Genomic DNA, 18,351 nt, shown 5'->3' on the forward strand with positions numbered 1-18,351 from the left:
CCGTCTCTCGTCTTCGTTATGCCGAAAGAAAGTTAGTTTTCCACATTGAGTGATTTTGAGGAAAGGAGACAAGCAAATCGTGTCTACGTCGCGAGGCTCACGTAGATCGAAACTTCTCGAAGATCCGAGAAATATAAAAAAAACGAAAGAAAAAGGAAAACGGAGACTCGAAGAGAAAAAAAAGCGTACGTAGTTTAGAAAGAAATACAAGAGAGATCGATCGACAGGCCGAGTGTGATTGATGGAAGAGATCTAATAACAGCAATAATTTGTGACAAGTTATTGGAATAGTGATATTATTGGATAGCCGCGGCGATACTAATGGTGATGGCAGCGGTGACGGAGGCGGCGGCGGTGGTGGTGGTGATGGCGGCAACGGCGATAGTAACAGCAGCAGTAGTGGTGGTGGAGGCGGCGACGTCGGCAATGGTTGTGTAGCGATGCATAGAGTCGTAGACTCGGGAAGGGGAAGCAGTCGATTCAGTGAGAGGCAGACGCTCAGAGCCGATGCAGCCGAAGGATATGTCAACGGCGATGATCGTTCGACCGACGTTGTCGCTGGCATTGTTCTGCTCGTCGAGGAATCGAAATAGACGAGTTAGGCGATTCCGAAGCGATTCGGAGCATGAAGAGGAGGCGGAGGAGGAAGGGATTCGGTGAAAAACAACTACGGCTGTCCCGATCTCATCGTCGAATAGTTTCCATCGAACGGCAGACAGAGAGACCGGGGGTTGTTGCGCTTTTATTTATCGTTTTCGCCAAATAGTGCAGTGATAAAATTAATGATCGCGACACTTTCAAAACGAGAGAATAGCTTTTTTTTGTAGCAGCGTTCAATTAGAAACCTGGCTGATTTAAGGAGCGCGACGATCGATTCCGTAGGTAACGAAACGATACAAGCAGTGAACAAGCAGTTTAATAGATCGCTGTGTACCGCCGTTGTAATCGATCGTTCCAATTTGCTGCATGTCGCATTTGATACCTGCATTTACCTGGTTGATATCGAGAATCGTTATCTCGTATTGCGTAGCGTTATCGCGGGAAATAACCAACGCGGATCATTGACCGATGACATCATTGCGACTGAGCGAATTTCGCGAATTGGTTTCTTTTTTCACCGATAATTGTGGACGACGAATTAGCCGAAAGAGAGAACTAGCATCGTGTATATGTATATATGCATGTATATATGTGTATGCGAAAGATGCGGCGCAAGTGATTTCATGATTCAACGAAACGATACAATTTCCGGTTCGTGAAATTGCACAGTTCTTTTTTTTTTCCATTTCGTTCGCTCGAGTATTGGCTTGGCTAGAATCGAAGGCTCGTTGAGATTCTAAGTGAACGAGCTTTGCATGCTTTTCACCAGCAAATGATACATCGGCCCTCTTACGCGCTCGCACAATGAAGATTTGTTCGGCGATTCATTCTGTCTGTTACAAGATCCCGAGCATCGTCATCGCATCGATGAAGAGTCGAATTGTTGCTTGTAATTCGATGGAAATGAAACAATTGGAGAACAAAGTCGAATGAATCGATCGAGAAATTACATTTGTCAACGCTAGGATATCATCGAGTAACAACGAGCGATTCGTGCTCGAATGTTACAAACATTCGACGCACGCATCGTGTGTTTCGTTTCCAACTTCTCTAGCTTTTGCCACAACTTCCCCCTAGCGATATTTCCCTACCTAAAATCGTGCACTCTCTGCGAAATATTAACGTTCGCACTTAAACCTAAACGGCTATGAGATACACAGAGGACACACGGATAAGTGATTCACCTGATTTTACGTCTCTCTTTAACCCATTGCGCTGGCAACTGGTTCGCGGACCTTAACGAGTGACCGAACCGTGTATTATTAAGAAGTAATAAAGCTCACCATTTGTTTTCGCCTGGGTTAACATTTAATTATACTTAAAACCGAGAGAATGTTGCAATTCGGAAAGAAGAAATTCTCGACGTGCGTCATCATTCCGCATTTCCCTACCTAAAATCGTGCACTCTCTGCGAAATATTAACGTTCGCACTTAAACCTAAACGGCTATGAGATACGCAGAGGACACGCGGATGAGTGATTCACCTGATTTTACGTCTCTCTTTAACCCATTGCGCTGGCAACTGGTTCGCGGACCTTAACGAGTGACCGAACCGTGTATTATTAAGAAGTAATAAAGCTCACCATTTGTTTTCGCCTGGGTTAACATTTAATTATACTTAAAACCGAGAGAATGTTGCAATTCGGGACAAAAGAAATTCTCGACGTGCGTCATCATTCCAGCGCAAGAGGTTAAATTGATAAAAACGCCGTTGATCGAACTTCAGCGCAAATCGATGACTACTATTCTTTCACCTCGACTCGTCGCTGCTGCTTCCCTAGATTTTTCTGCCTCGCGGTTACAACTGTGGCTTCTCGTATTGTTCGCGACCGCGTACAAAACGTCTAGCGAGTTTGACGCTTGAAAAAAAGAGAAAGTCGTGGGGAGAAGGTGGCTGCGAGTTTGCAAAATGCCTCGGTGATTCTCGCGCGGTTGATCGTCTCCAACATTGACCGAGAGGGGCGGAGGGAGAGACCGGGGATGGTGATTGGATCGGCGCCAAATGTCGTCGGTAAAATTAATCGTTCCCTGACACGAATTCCTCTCTAAGTGGGAATATCAATTTGCGGGCATGGAACGACGATCGGAAGTAGTAGCGCGCGCGCGACGTCGTTGACAACTGGTCGATGGGTGTACGGTGGAAATGACGACGAATAGAAAAGTTAGTTTTGCACGCCACCCACCCCATTTCTCCTCCTTTCCCTTCCTTCAGGATTTATTTTCTTCCTGTTGGTTATATACGTGCACGGGGAGAAGGAAAAACCGTACAGAGCCCCCCACCCTGGACTGATATGTATTATTTTTATTATTTGTACATGCACGAAAAGACATCTTTGTACCGCTTTGACACCGCTTGTTAGATACTAATTCGTCACGGTTTAACGAACGAGAGAGAATAACTGATGGCGTTATTGTTCCTCCTTTTGATGCTTTCGGGTCGTTCCATCGTTTCCAACGTAACATACGTTTTTTTTTCGTTTGCATATTCTTTTCGTGGAACTGTTCATACCGTGGAGTGAGAGAACAACTGTATGATATTGTCGATTGGCCGATTTTCGAAACGGTTCGTCGGGAAAGAGAGAGAGAGTAGTCGGCTGATAAATAGACGCGCAACAAGCAAGATAACCGCGAAAGAGACGGATCTATCAACGCACCGTGGCAGTATCACGCTTCAACGAATCGTATTTGTTTTTTTATTACAGATCGAAATTTTGGCAAACGATGGAAGTACGGTCACCGTTTTAGCGGCAAGTTGGAAAGAGAAATCACGTTCGGCGTTCGTTCTTCGTAAGAGGATCAAAGGAAGATTCGTCCGAAGGGCCGTCTAATCGAGCGGGATCGGTTATCGAGAAAAATACCACGCGGAAATATAAAGGAGAAGAGCGATCGTTCGATGCGACATGTGTGATAAAGGGACGTAAAAGCACCGATCGACGACGACGACGACAACGACGAGCAACGGGCAACAGCAGACGATACACCGAGGAAGAGAAGTGGCACCGGGCGATTACTATCGAAACCGCCGGTGTCTTTGAAACAACAGAAGACAAGAAGAAGAAAAATACGGAAGAAGAAAAAGAAGAGTAGGAGAATGGAGTAGGTGATGACGTGGAGAAGCCTGAGAGAAGAGAAAGAGAGAAAAAGGAAAAAAACATCCAAAGAAGCATAGAGAATTTGACTGAAAAGAAGATAGGCTCGCTTTCCATGACGAGATAGAAATTGGTAATTGGCAAGGCAGAAAGGGGTGGGAAGAAAGAGAGAAGCGTGGAAACAGCGGAGGGATCGGGTGGCGGATATATCGAAAGTATATCGGGAATATCGGTGTGGAGGGCAGCCGCGAGACGATAAGTGATGTGTTCGATGAACGTGGCGCGTCTCGCGGGTGGTGGTCGGGGTAAAACTGACGCGTGTTGCGCGTGGTGCCATTATTTGGAATCGGTGAGAACAGGCGGGCAGTTGGTGATCAGGCTGGCGGGCACCGGGGAAACGTTTCAAAGGGCATGGCGACCACGCCACTAGGCGGTCGCCTCCCTAACGTAAACCGCAAAGGACCATCTCCGTTCATCGGTGGTGGTGGTGGTGGCAACAACATAAATTACGGCATCGGTAACGGCAACAGTAACAGCAGCGGCAATCACGTTATCAAGAATAATCACCACGGTAGTAACAACAACGGTGGTGGGAACAACAACAACAACAACAACAACATCAGCAATAATAATAATAACAATAATTACAGCCGTAACAACAACAACAACAACAACAGCAGCAGCAGCAGCAGCAACAACAACGGCAACCACTTCAGTCATCGTAGCGCCAGCCACGATAACAGTGGGAACCACGTGGACAGCAGCCACGGGAAAAGCGGTTGTACGATCGAGTGTGGAACCAACAACAACGGCGGACACCACAACGGTGGCAACGGCGCTACTGGCATCGGCGGCGGCAAACACAACGGCGGACATATCGTCGGTGGTAACGCCGGTGGTGGAGGTGGAGGTGGAGGCGGAGGAGGAGGAGGAGGAGGGGGAGGGGGTGGAGGAGGAGGAGGCGGCGGAGGCGTTGGTGGCCACTCGTCGAGAAAGCAGGAACGCGGGCTAGCAAGAAAAGATCACCGACATCACCATCATCATCACCATCATCATCACCATCATCATCACCATCATCATCATCACCATCAAGGTCGAGAGAGATCGTCGTCGTCGTCGTCGTCGTCGTCGTCATCGGGACAACAGCGCGAGTCTAAAGCAAGCACGGTGGCTGCAAACACCGATGAGCTGGATCCGGCCGCGACGAATGCGACCAACAACTTCGAGTACGACGACAACGAATGGGACATCGGAATAGGAGATTTGATAATCGACCTTGATGCGGACATTGAGAAGACGAGGGACGAGAAATTGAGCTCAGGGACAGGCATGGCTTCTACGCCTGCCTCGGCAGCATCAGCATCGAATACCACGAATCACCATCATCATCATCATCATCACCAATTGCAAAGCACAGCGAACGGCTTAAGTTCGTCGAATTTGATCGTAGCCACGACAGCAAGCCCAAACGGTTGCGGCCAATCGTCAAACTCGTCGTCGTCGTCGTCGTCGTCTTCTTCTTCGACTTCTTCTGTTTCTTCTTCGTCGTCGTTATCCTCGTCATTATCGTCGTCGTCGTCGTCGTCGTCGTCGTCGTCGTCGTCGTCGTCGTCTTCGTCACCCTCGTGTTCGTCCTCGTCGACCGTGTCGTCGTCCACATTGTCATCCGTGAGCTCGGCCTGCGTGTTAAACTCAACTGGACGATCGAACAGTCCCGCGAACGGGAACGGAAGCATCGTGAATAACGTCGGTAGCAACGGTACTGGAAACGCGAACGGTTCCTCGGCGATCGTCGTGGGCACCGTTGGTGGTAAACAGAGTAACGCCGTGGTGGTAGGTAGTAGCGTTAACGTCGCGCACGGGAATCCTGGTAATCCGGGCAAAATGGCCGTTGAACATTCGGCCACCGTCGACAAAGGACTGAAAATGAAGATCAAACGTACGAAACCGGGCACGAAGAGCAGCGAGGCGAAACACGAGATCGTCAAATCGAACGAGATCAATGGAACGATGTCGTCGCAGGATAGTGGAAACGGTGGCGCCGGTTCCCTATCCTCGAGTGGTTCGTCGGTGTCGGATCGGTCGGGAAGCACGAGTTCCTCGTCGTCGATCGGCTCGGCTTCGGTTGTCGGTCAGAACGCTCAAAACTCGGACTGCACTGCGAGTGGAACCGGTGGAACTGGAACCGGGTCCAGCGTTGGTGGAGGTGTTGGTGTCGGTGTCGGTGTCGGTGTCGGTGGCAATAGTGGTGGTGGTAGTTGTAGCGGCGGTGGCGGTGCCGGGGGCGGCAGTGGTGCCGGTGTTGGTAACAGCAGTGCTGGCGGCTGTGGTGTCGGTGCCGGCGGAACTGGTAGCGTCACCGGGCCCGGATCCGGCGGCGGAAGTACAGGCAGTGGTAGTGGAGGTGTCGGCGGTGGCAGTGGTACTGGTGGTCAGTCGTCATCGTCCTCGTCGTCGTCGTCATCGTCTTCGTCGTCTAACAAATCAAAACCAAGTCATTCCGGTGGTTCAGCAAGTGGAACTGGTAGCACGTCTTCTTCGACAGCTGGCTCGAAGAGAGGATCGAGCGGACATCGTCGGGATAAGGCGCGAGACAAGCACGAGAAGCCACAGAGTAATCACTCGGTCAGCCAGCAAAGCAAGTCAGAGATGAATGGGACCGCGAGACTAGGAGGGGGCGGCGGCGGTGGTGGAGGTGGTGGATCCAGTGGAGGCAGCAGCGGTGGTGGTGGTAGCGGTGGTAGCGGTGGACAGGGTCAGACGTCGAACGGACCAGGGTCGGGTCCTGTGCCAGGACCAGGATTAGGCGCCAGTGTCGGGGTTGGAGCTGGAACCACCGGAGCTGGGGCGGTCGCGCAATCTCAGGGACCGCCGGCAGCCGCGACCGCCCCGCAGCAAAATCAGGGACCGCCGCCGAGCTCACGGACTGGATTTTCGGTGTCGCAGGGGCCTGGTCCACCGACCAGCTCCGTTGCAGCGCCATGTCCACCGCCGAGTCCAGCTAGCGCGACCGCTGCTGGCCCAGCTGCTAAACCAGAACAGACCAAACTCGCCTCGGTGCCCGGTAGCGGGCCTCCGATTACCACAACGCCCGACGATGCTATGGATAGCGCGGCCAGCCCTCCACCTCCGAAGAAAATGAAGACCTCCGCTTCCGAACCAAAGGTAACCCCCGTTCGCGACGAATTTATCGCGAGTTTGCAACGAGCGCGCAAGCGTACCCGCGAGCGCCTGCGCGCTCGTTCTTTGCCCGATTTTTTTCTCTCCTTTCCTCTCCTCCTCTCCTCTCCTTTCTTTCTCTGTCTCTTTCTCTTTCTCTTTCTTCTTTCTCTATTCTTCTGTCTTCTTTCTCTCTTCTATCGAGTCTGATTCCCGCGTCTCTTCACTTTGATTCCCGCCCTATCGGCCACCGAGTTGTGAAATATTCACAAACGTGTCATTCGAATATTTTCGAAGCAAGCATTAGGAGGTCAGATCGATGACGTCGCTCAAAGAGCGGACGCGAGAGATCACGAACGCGTAAGGAAGTAACGACGACCCGTGTCGCGATTTTGTGTCTCGGCTCGATGACCAGACACTGTTCGGTTGGGGAACGGAAACAGCTAGGGGGTACGCAAAGGGGGTGAAATCAATACTCTGCGGTCTCCACCCCCGAGAGTACGCAAACGAATATATATACACACATATATATATACATATATGTACATGTGTGTTTGTGTGTGTGTGTGCGTGTGTGAGTCAAAGAGAGAGAAAGATAGAGATCGAGTGACAACGAGAGATCATTCTCTCGTTCGAATTGGTTCTCTCATTTCAAATCGCACCAGGCATACACACACTTCCACACCGATTCAACAATCTCTTTCGTTTTGATAAAAAAATCTCGCGCTAGCTATAGGCTCGTAACGTTCATTTCCGATCGATTTCTGATCGGAAAAAGTTGCGTCTCCCTTTCGTTTAATACGTGTGATATGCCTGACCTGCAGACTCGAGCAGATCGGGAAAACATCGACTCGCGAGGAACGTGTCCTACGTTGCACGCGAAGCTCAGCGTAACCTGCTGACAGATGGCGCGAAAGCCCTACGCGTGAATCAATATTACAGTATGCATCGATGTTTCGGGATGTACGTATAACCATGTAGTCGAATGTTCGGTCAATGAACGTTTGGTTTCGCGGCTGCCCTAAACGAGAGGGAGGGGGGGAGAGAAAGAGAAAGAGAGAGAATCAGGTGAGAAAGTCAGAGCAAACGATTCGATGGAAAGTTCGTTTTCCCCTGCTCAATCGGAATTGTCGAAGCCAATTGCGCAAAATCAAGTCCTGGAGGGAACAATAAAGTCATATTATCTCGTTGAACGCAAACACAAATGTCGTTTTCCCGCCCGGAGCAAGCATCGTCTTGCGAGGGTAATAATAATCGTCGTAGCCAATGACATACAGGGTGAGTCTCGTAACGTGACGACATCAAACATAACTCGTAAAATATTTGTTGTACGAAAAAATGTTCAGATGAAAGTTGCATGGCTTCCAGGGAGACATATAGTATACTGTAATCAGTTTTATGTTTTGCTTTTTTATCAAGATACGAAGGTCACCTTCAATTTTTTAAATGGAATAGTTAATGTGAGATTACAATGTAAAGAAATATTTTTGCTAATATCTCAGTAACTGGTGTGTTTTAGACCCTTATTTGGTGTGATACTTTTTTATGTAGAATTCAACGCTCTATCCAAATTATTAACTTCTATTTTGCTTTTTTATCAAGGTATGAAGGTCACCTTCAATTTTTTAAACGAAACAGTTAATATTTCTTTCCAAATTCGGATAAAGCGTTGAATTGTACATAAAAAAGTATTACACCAAGTGGGGTCTAAAATACATAGTTACTGATGTTAGCAAAAATATTTCTCTACGTTGTATTAGAAATGACCTTTAATCTCAGTAACTATGTATTTTAGACCCCACTTGGTGTAATACTTTTTTATGTAGAATTCAACGCTTTATCGGGAAGAAACACATTAACTATTCCATTTAAAAAATTGAAGGTGACCTTTATACCTTGATAAAAAAGCAAAATAACATAAATAAAACATAAAGTTAATAATTCGGATAAAGCGTTGAATTCTACATGAAAAAGTATTACACCAAAAAATGCACAGTTGCTGAGATATTAGCAAAAATATTTCTTTACGCTGTAATCTCACGTTAATTATTCCATTTAAAAAATTGAAGGCGACCTTCGCATCTTGATAAAAAAGCAAAACGACATATAATAAAACATGATAACAGCATTATACGTCCGCCTGGAAGCCATGCAACGTTTATGTGAACATTTTTTCGTACAACAAATATTTTATGAGTTATCTGATGTCGTCACGTTACGAGACTCACGCTGTGTATACTTTTGCTGCAGTGACCCAAAATGCTTCCGAAGTGACAAATTCGAATCGGTAATTACGGTTTTCTAAGTACCACGGTATAGAACCATTTCATACGCCGTCTGTTCTTTTCCATCGCGTCGATGCTATCGATACTAATCTCCGTAAAGTGAGGTAATGAGTTAATCTTTGTCCAAGTCGATTAACAATTCGAGCTGACAAGTACACGTGATACACGCCTTCGTGTGTATCGTCTGATACACAAGTACAACAGGGAAAGAAAAAACTGTATGCATTAATTCAGACAGGATGGATGATTAACGACTAAAACAGATGGTCGATCCAGTACACGTAAAGCGAACTGAGGAAATAGAGCTTCAGGTTGTTATTTAACCAACGATCGAAAAGTTCGATACCGGTTCTAAATGGGTTTCGGTAGTGTCTCTAGTTTTCCTTCTCTATGAAATATACCAACGTATGTCGAGGTGGATCGATGTAATCGAAAGGAAGCCGGACGAAAGTAGCTATCGATTGGTCGCGTAAGTCATCGTTATCGCGATGAAAATTATGCGGTGCGAAATACGTTTCGTGACAAAGTGACTCGAAGCGAGACACAGTTATCAAACGAGCGTGTGTGTGTATATATATATACATACGTGCATATGTATATATGTGGATACGTGCGATACTTACGTTTGAAGAACAATCACGTCTTATAGTTCAATACGGTAAAGCGAGTAATTTGTTCGCACTTTGACAAACTCGTCCTCTTCTTCCTTCCGCTCTCTTTTTTTTTCACTCTTCCTTCTCTTCTCGTTGAAAACGAGCTTGAAAAGAAATAGGAACGATAGAAACATGCCGAATTAGAAATTTCAATAGAATCAGACTCCACCTGTTCTGATATTTCTGCTTTCATACTCGGCTCGCGAAAAACTTCTCTTTGCACAGTCGAAGCAGCAAAAAAGCATTTGAAAACTTTTCTGTTCTGCCGAGCAGAAATTCGCAACGTTATTTGCAACGATTGCCTGCGATTATTTACGACTGCGGCGTTCCTAAATTTATTCGTATCAGAAAGTAGTCGACGATCGATGTAATTGAATCCTGCAGTGGAGGAGGTGGGACGCGCGCCCCGGGGGTCAATCACGAAACGAATCGGCCGCCGCGCGACGTGCAACGTTTCGAGCAGAACCGCGAAACTCGCGTATAACGGTAGCAATGACGATCGATCGATGTGTACCTATGGATAAACGGAATACTCTCGTTGCAGGACATGTCCGACGTGTGCGTCGGTACCAGCGTGGGGACTATCACCGAGCCGGAATGTTTGGGACCGTGCGAGCCTGGGACGTCGGTGACTCTCGAGGGCATAGTTTGGCACGAAACGGAAGGAGGTGAGTTCATCGTTGACCGTTGTCGAGATTTCACGAGGAATTGATCGAGTCGGTGTTGCAGGTGTACTGGTGGTGAACGTAACATGGCGGGGGAAAACGTACGTGGGTACGTTGCTGGACTGCACGCGTCACGATTGGGCGCCGCCGAGATTCTGCGACTCTCCGACCAGCGATCTCGACGCAAGAACACCGAAGGGTCGAGGCAAGAGGGGAAGAGCTGCGGCAAACGCAACACCGGGCAACGATCTGAGCAACTTCACGGAAACGAGGAGTTCGGTGCACAGTAAACTGCGAAACGGTGGTGCGAAAGGTCGTCGCGGTGCGCAAGGTTCGCCAGCAGCGAGTCCGAGTCCTGCCGCGTTCGTACCACCACGACCGGATCCAGCGGCGAAGAGGAAATCCCGGGGTCCAGAGGAAGAGGACAAGAACAAGAGGCGAGCTCCTCCTCCTACGCCGCCGAGTGGCTCGCCACCGGCCAGTCCAGTGTTACTTGAATGCCCAGAACCGAACTGTAGTAAAAAGTACAAACACATAAACGGGCTCAAGTATCATCAGAGTCACGCGCATGGCTCGGCGGACGATGACGACACGAAGGAAGGCATCACCAGTATGTCCGAGAACGACGAGAGCAATATCGAGGCTCCGAGTCCGGCAACGCCAGTCAAATCGCCAGCAGACAAGCCTGATGGAACGCCACTCCGGCCGGCTAGTCCTCCGACGGCCGGCTTACCTCCCGAAACGCCGCCTCCTCCAACCCGTGTCACCTCCCCGAGTATAGAGACATCGCCCGTGCTCGCGTCGGAAAGTAGCAAGAGCATCGTGAAGCCGGGTGTGCTGAGATTTGGCCAGGAAGACTTGCCAGCGCCATCGTCGACGATACCAACCTCGGCGAGGCAGCAGCAACAACAACAGGCCGCGCAACAGCAGCAACACCAGCAGCAGCAGCAACAACAGCAGCAGCAGCAGCAGCAGTCGAACCAACTGGGTGGCTCGAACTCGCCTCCTAGTCCGAGTCCTCGAACTAGTCAGTCGCCGAGATCGGTACCTTCGCCTCACCCGAGTGCAAACATTCCGGCTCCATTGAATATTCCTCAGCCGCCACAGCCGTCCCAATTGTCGCAGCACTCGCAACAAACGAATCCCCTTCTACAACCGAGTCAACAGTCGTTGCAGCCTGGCCAACCGGGACCGCCGCCTCCGCCACAATCCAATCAACAATTGCAGTCGTCTATTCAACAACAGCAGCAACAACAACAGCAACAGCAGCTGCCACCTGCTCACCAATTGTCCGTGCAGCATTCGTTGTCGGCGCAACTCGGTCAGCCAACGCAGGCTCACGTGGTGCAACAGGCTGGATTGCAACAACAGCAACAACAGTCGCAGCCGAGCGGATTGCAAGGTATCGCGAGCCAACATCCGGCCCTTCAAGGTCTCTCTAGCCAAGTGTCGCAGCAAGCGGCAGGCTTACAAGCGTCAGTCTCGCAACCCGGCCACCCAGGACAGAGCGTGCAAGCGCACTTGCAACCTTATCAGAGCGTGTCGTTGCACGCGAAGATGCCACAGTTCAAAGTTAAGCCTACTGCGGCTCTGATGCCCGACCAGGACAAAAACAAGGATCCGAGGACGTCGTCGAAACCTCAGGGATACAAGAAGAAGTCGAGAAAGTCGCCGGGCGGCAGCCCACACCCATCGCCGTTGGAACCGCCGATTGTCGACGCGGCACGAGAAGACGTGCAAAGCCCGGCCTACTCGGACATCTCCGACGACGCTGCGCCGGTGCTCGAAGCGGAGCCGGCCGACAAATCGAAACAGAGCCAGGAGAAGGACGGAAAGGCAGCGACGACCGCGCATCTACCGGCTCATTTCAACATGTATCCGTACTATGGCCAACCCCCTTACCTCGTGCCGAGCGTTCCTGAGAGCAAACCGGTCGATCAAAAGCCGAGCGATCTCACTCCGAAGCAAGAAATGAAGCCGCTCAACATACCGCAGATGCCGACGCTGGCCAGCCTACAGAGCGTCGTAGCGGAGAAGGAAAAGAAGGAATTGAGCCAGTCGGTGCCACAACCGCAGCCTCAACAGCCCCACTATTACGGTGGCTATGGCGGTTACATGCCGCCCGGTTATCCGTATCAGCCGCCGCAGCCTATGTCGCAGCAACAACAGCAGCAGCAGCAGCAACAGCAGCAGCAGGCGCAAGAGCAAGAGATGCACGAGCAGAAGGCAAAGATCAAGCAGGAGCCGCAGTCGCAGCAGCAGCAACAGCAGCAGCCTAGCTTGAAGGACAAGCAGCACGAGAACCATCAGATACTGAAGGAGAGTATCGAGATGAAGAGTCAAATGAGTCCTTATCACGTGTATCATAGCGGGCAGAGTCAAAGAGCGCCTCCACCGCCTCCACCTGGTCCGATGCAGGACGACCGAAGGTATTACCTGTACCCGGGCGATCAGAGGCGAAAGGAAGAAGCGAGCAAACAGAGTCAACAGGCGAAACCACCACCACCGAGTCCGAAGCATCAACCGAAGCAGGAGAAGCCGCAGGACTTGGGGAAGAACGACGACTCGAAGAGCAAGCAGGAGGGCGTGAAGCCGACGATGGAAACGCAAGGACCACCGCCACCGCCCACCTCGCAATACGCCTACATTCACCCGGGTTACATGCAACCGCAACATTACAGCGCGTTGCCTTTCGATCCTGGTCATCCTATGTATCGCGGGCTCAGCCCGATGTTGGTTCCTGGACCGTATTCCGGCAATCCGTACCTCCATCAACTGCCGAGGTATCACGCACCGGAGGATCTCAGCAGACCGCCTGGCGGCAAAGCCCTCGACTTACTTCAACACCATGCCAATCAGTATTACTCGGCGCACAAGATACACGAGCTTCAGGAGCGTGCGCTCAAGTCGCCTACGCCGAAAACGTCCGCGGCATCGGCCAGCCCTTCGTCAGCAGGGCCGACACCCTCGCGGCCACCAAGCGGGCCGCCCAGCTCGGTAGCAGGACCAGGTCCACCGCAGTCGCAGGCTCAACAACCCCAGACCAAGCAGCAGAGTCAATCGGCGGGGCAACAGTCTCAGCAGCAACAGCCACCACCGGTCGACGCCAGCGCCGGAACTTTGACCAAGGACAATAGATCACCTCCGCCTCAGCGGCACGTGCACACGCATCATCACACGCACGTCGGCCTAGGCTATCCCCTATTGACTGGACAATATCCTGCCCCTTACGGAGGTAAGCCTCTCGTCAGACCCTGACAATAAGTCGCGGTTCGAGCCGAACCGACCACTGTCGCCGCCGCCGCCGCCGCCGCCGCCTCCGCCGCCGCCGCCGCCACCACCGTCGACTACGACCAAGATCGTCGCCAACACCACGATCCCGTCCCGATCTTCGATCCTCGTTCTTCCTTCTTCGGATAACCGATCGTCGTCCTCGTCCTCGACTCGACGTTCGAGAGACTGATGTTCCTGTTACCTAGCTGTTTGTTCGAGTATCGCACGACCGATAAGATATCGAGTCTCGCGAGAATCGATAGACGTTAGATTTCACACGTGAAGATACCTAGACGAGAGCACGGAAAATCGTATCGGCGCTTCTCCCGTTTCTCTACGTGCACGTTCCACGTGCTTGTATCAAATGTACATTAAAAGCGTTGGACTAAAAAGGGTACTGTTTGAATCACGAAAACGCTTGAAATACGTAACTACGGATACCTAGCTGACACTGTGATAAATCGTTGACCGCGATTGATCGATATCGGCGTGCATGCAACCTGTTGCGACAAATCTACTGCTGGCGATGGTCGAGCTCTTCTCCATCCTCCTTGAATTTTCAATCTCGATGGAACGTGTCTTCATCGTCGAGAGTATCGTTAGGAATCGCCTTGCGCACTTGTTTCAAATATTTTGAAAACTTCAGTTTAATTTCTCTTCATTTCCTTCCTACGCTCTGACAAAGCTCGACGAACATTTGTTATGTATTTCGACCATACTCTTTATCCGTGACTTTATTCGGGAAAAACGACTGGGATATGCGTCGATTTCGTTAGGTGTCGATAATGATATCAACACGATATGAAATGTCCGATTTTTAATAATAACTGTATAAACGAAACATGATAAAAACTATTACAGTCTACAGATTTTTTTTTTAGTAAATTATGATTATTTTAGTTCGTTATTCAGTTATATCAATTAATTTAATTACAAGCTTTTTAACATGATAAAAACTCCCTTTTTATATTCTATTTTTATAAAATGGATATTAGTCTCGATAGATTCTTCGAAGACAGTTATTTTCAGATTCAGATGTTTCAAAAAATTGTAACGAAGTTGCATTTAAAATTTAAAAAAAAAAAAAAAAAAGATTCAAAAGAATATATCGGACATTTCATATTTTACTAATGTAATCCTCGTCTCTCCCTCTTTCTTCCCTCGTCACTCCCTCTTACGCTCTTGTCCTGGTAAGTAACTCTGATCTCTCCGTCTATTCCTCCAGTATTCGTTCTCCTATCAAACTTGTCTTCGGTGATTGCTCGCTCGCTATACTTGGGCTGTGGAGTGATGCGAAATCGCCGAAAATCGTTGTGGCCGTAACGAACGAGCAACAACGCGAAAGGCAAAGCGGAGAGAGTTTCGTCGTTGTCGTCGTCGGTACCTGGTCGAAGACCGTGGATATGCGCGCGGTGGATAGGAAGAAAATTCAAAACGAAATCAAAGAAAAAAATCGAAAGAAAAGAGAGAGAGAGAAAGAGAAAAAAAAAAGATGAACTCGAAATCGTAAACCGCGGCGGCGAGAGTGGATTTGATTCGGCAGAGAATCCTATTCGATGTTATGACGAACGACAGAGAAAAACAGAGAGACAGAAAACAAAAAAAAAAAACAAAACAAAAGATGAATTAACGAGCCTCGGTATCTGTATGTGTGTTGCAGCGGCGATGCTGGCGAGTCAGCAGGCCGCCGCGGTAGCCGCATCGGTGATCTCGCCATTCCCGCCCAAGTGACCCGCGGCCCCCGGTCCCGTACTAGCTGCCGGAACAACCGGACCCACCTCCGCACAAACTCATCACACGTCTCATCATCCACCGCCGGTTAGCGGCGCAACCGCCGCTGGACATCCGCACTCTGCTACCGCTGGCAGGCAACCTTAGGATCGTCTCGGGAATACCGCTAATTCGGCACTGCTACCTCTTCTTCGTTAACGCGACCAGCGAGAGAAAGTGAGAGAGAGAGAGAGAGAGAGAGAGAGAGAGAGAGAGAGAAAGAGAGACTCCTTCAACAGCAGCAGCACGTCATCCAGTTAAGGCCTGTCGTCTCCGGTTGTCATCGTTATCGTCCATCGTCTAAGAAATATCGTCATCGAAAGGATCTTCCGAACTCGATCTCCGACGAGATTCAGTGATCGGTGGATACACGGTGATCGCTTGCCGCAGACGGTGACGGTGACGCTGACCGGCGACGCTATCTGAACACACACTGTCCAACCGCCTTCTCTTTGTCTTCGTTTTCTTCGTTCCTCGCGGAAAAGCGCGCACGCCTTCCGAACTGTCGTCGTTCCATTTCCAAGGGAAAGTACTGCTACCACACACGATCCATCGAATCCAATTCCTGGTGGTGCTGACTAGTTATAGAAAACAGATATTGAATCAAACAATCTGAAACTAATTAGCTTTGAAACTGAAAATTGCAGCCTTCTCCGATTTCCTTCGCCGACAACGTTCCGTAGCGCGAATGTTACGTATCTTATTATAATACGTGTAAGAAACGACCTTACGTTTTCCCGGGGCTTCTCGCAATTTTATGCGAAGGATCGATCCTAATCTGTAGAGCGTCGACGCACAATTCACGTGAAATTCAAACGAAATCGCTTCTCGAAGACACGGTCGAAAACGAACGAGATGAAAACAGTCCCTAATACACGCATACACACCCATGTTCTTCCATTCGAAGCGTGAAAACAAAGATTTTCCAGATTTTTATACGAGTTTCTTATTTGCTCTGACCTTTTCTTGGACACTGTCAACGGCGACGGCGACGGCGACGACGACAACGACGATGCGAGTGGAACAACGTGCAGGAAACACAAAAAAGTATCACGAATCCAACCTTCGACCCCTGGATGCTTTCCGCTCGTAACTCGCCGTGGGATTTTAACCGGTGGTCAAAAGAACGATACATACGTGTGAAAAAAGATTCAACGTATCATTGTACCTGGTTCGAAACGCGAATAAAACCAAATTTCCCGATCGATCTTAAGATATAGTGGAGAAACCAGTTGCCGCAAAGATCGACGAGCAACGGAAAAATAAAATACTACGAGGAGACTGGAAAGAAGAGAAAGAGAGAGAGAGAGAGTGTGTGTGTATGTATGTATGTGTGTGTGTGTGAGAAAGAGGGAAGTGTGCGCGCAGTGAGATCTCGTTGCGTTAGACTGAAAACGGTCGCAAAATTAAATACTGGTATCCTACGCGTAAAAAAAAAAAAAGAAAGAAAGGACGAAAGAAGTTGCTACGGCCGTACCGCGTATCAATTGCCCGATTTTTCTCCGATGCAAGAGACTGTGTGCCTCGAATTGCGTTGATTCGCGTTCGGAGGCGACAATTTATATTGCACTTGTAGTGACGTAGAGATGCGAATGTGCGAGAATGAAAGAAAAAAAAAAAAGCGGAAGAAACTGAAACGGACTTTGTTGTTTCTACGCGTCTGCTGCGTGCGTCGCGGTGTTCTTTCCGTAAAACTCGTTGTGTATAAATTGCGTACGTGCGAATGAGTTCGATCTGAGAACTTTGTCTATAACAGTGAAATTATAGATCGTTGTATTTTATTGTAAAAAAAAAAAAAAAAGAGAAAAATGAACAAGGCAGAAGATTCCTTCTACCGCAGACTCGACATTTTTTTAGAGAAATTATGTGACCCGCGAATGACACAAATGTTTTTTTAAACGATTTGATTACTTTACCGTTATATAAAATGTGCGTGAACCTGTCGGTTATACGATATCAAATAAATACGAACGAAAAAGGACACGTGTCGGATAAGGGGAGTATAAGCGTAAAAACAAAAAAACAAAAAAATCACGATAATTCTAAATAATGATAACGTGACGATAAGTGATTGTACATTAAATAAGCTAGAATGCTATTTGTTTACTAAAAATAATGATAGTTAGCGTTGCGTGAAAATACAATAGAGAATGTGGGCATGTGCGTGTGCATATGAATATGGAGATAACAGTGCGCGTTTGAGGAAAGATAGAGAGAGAGAGAGAGAGAGAGAGAGTGAAAGCGTGTGCGTAAGAGAGAAAAAGAGAACAGATGAGCAAAACGGGTTAAGACTAAAATTAACAAGAAATGGAAAATGCTATCAGATATGTATAGTATGTATACGCGCACATATGCACCGTGATGTACGCGTATAGTATTTTGGTGACTATCAATGACGATTGTCATACCTTTTATCACGATTATTCATTTTTAGCGATCGGTTTTATTATTTTATTATTATATATTATATTTTATTATCATATCGTCGACAAAAGAAAGAAAAGAAGTAGATAAAAAAATAAAAACATTGTACAGACAATTGGTGAAACCCGTTTTCAAGAAACGGAAATTAGTTCTATCGTACCGTGCGCGTAGTGTTGCATATGCCAAATAAACGAAAAGAGAACAAGGCGTGTTTTTTTAATTCGAGCATAACAACGGCGATATTCATTTTAGCGAAATCCGCGAAGGTGAAAAGAAAGAAAGGATGCCCGTGTTTTATGTATGTATGCGTGCGTGCGTGAATGAATGAAAGCAAGAGAGAAAAGGAGAGTGAGAACGGCGAAGAAACGCGCGGGGAATCGTCTCAGTTTTAATGAGACGCGTTCGAAGGAGAATCGGGCGGGCTTTAAAAAAA

General features: G+C 48.5%; 1 protein-coding gene across 2 annotated transcripts; it reads left to right on the top strand.

Annotated features, from left to right (window-relative positions):
• Positions 1–708: 708 nt before the first annotated feature.
• LOC122537767 (zinc finger protein 608-like) lies at positions 709–17,528 on the top strand. Of its 2 annotated transcripts, none has more exons than XM_043671257.1 (5): positions 709–730; positions 3,303–6,854; positions 10,331–10,454; positions 10,516–13,686; positions 15,385–17,528. In XM_043671257.1, the coding sequence occupies exons 2-5, from the start codon at positions 4,101–4,103 to the stop codon at positions 15,453–15,455; spliced, it is 6,120 nt and encodes a 2,039-aa protein (XP_043527192.1). In that variant the 5' UTR covers positions 709–730; positions 3,303–4,100; the 3' UTR covers positions 15,456–17,528. The 2 variants fall into 2 exon arrangements, with proteins under 2 accessions (XP_043527192.1, XP_043527193.1); XM_043671258.1 differs by lacking the exon at positions 709–730 and adding an exon at positions 1,286–2,761.
• The last annotated feature ends 823 nt before the right edge of the window (positions 17,529–18,351 follow it).

The sequence above is a fragment of the Frieseomelitta varia genome, unplaced genomic scaffold (assembly GCF_011392965.1).
Source record: "Frieseomelitta varia isolate USP_RPSP 00005682 unplaced genomic scaffold, Fvar_1.2 scaffold_930, whole genome shotgun sequence".
Lineage (NCBI taxonomy): Eukaryota > Metazoa > Arthropoda > Insecta > Hymenoptera > Apidae > Frieseomelitta > Frieseomelitta varia.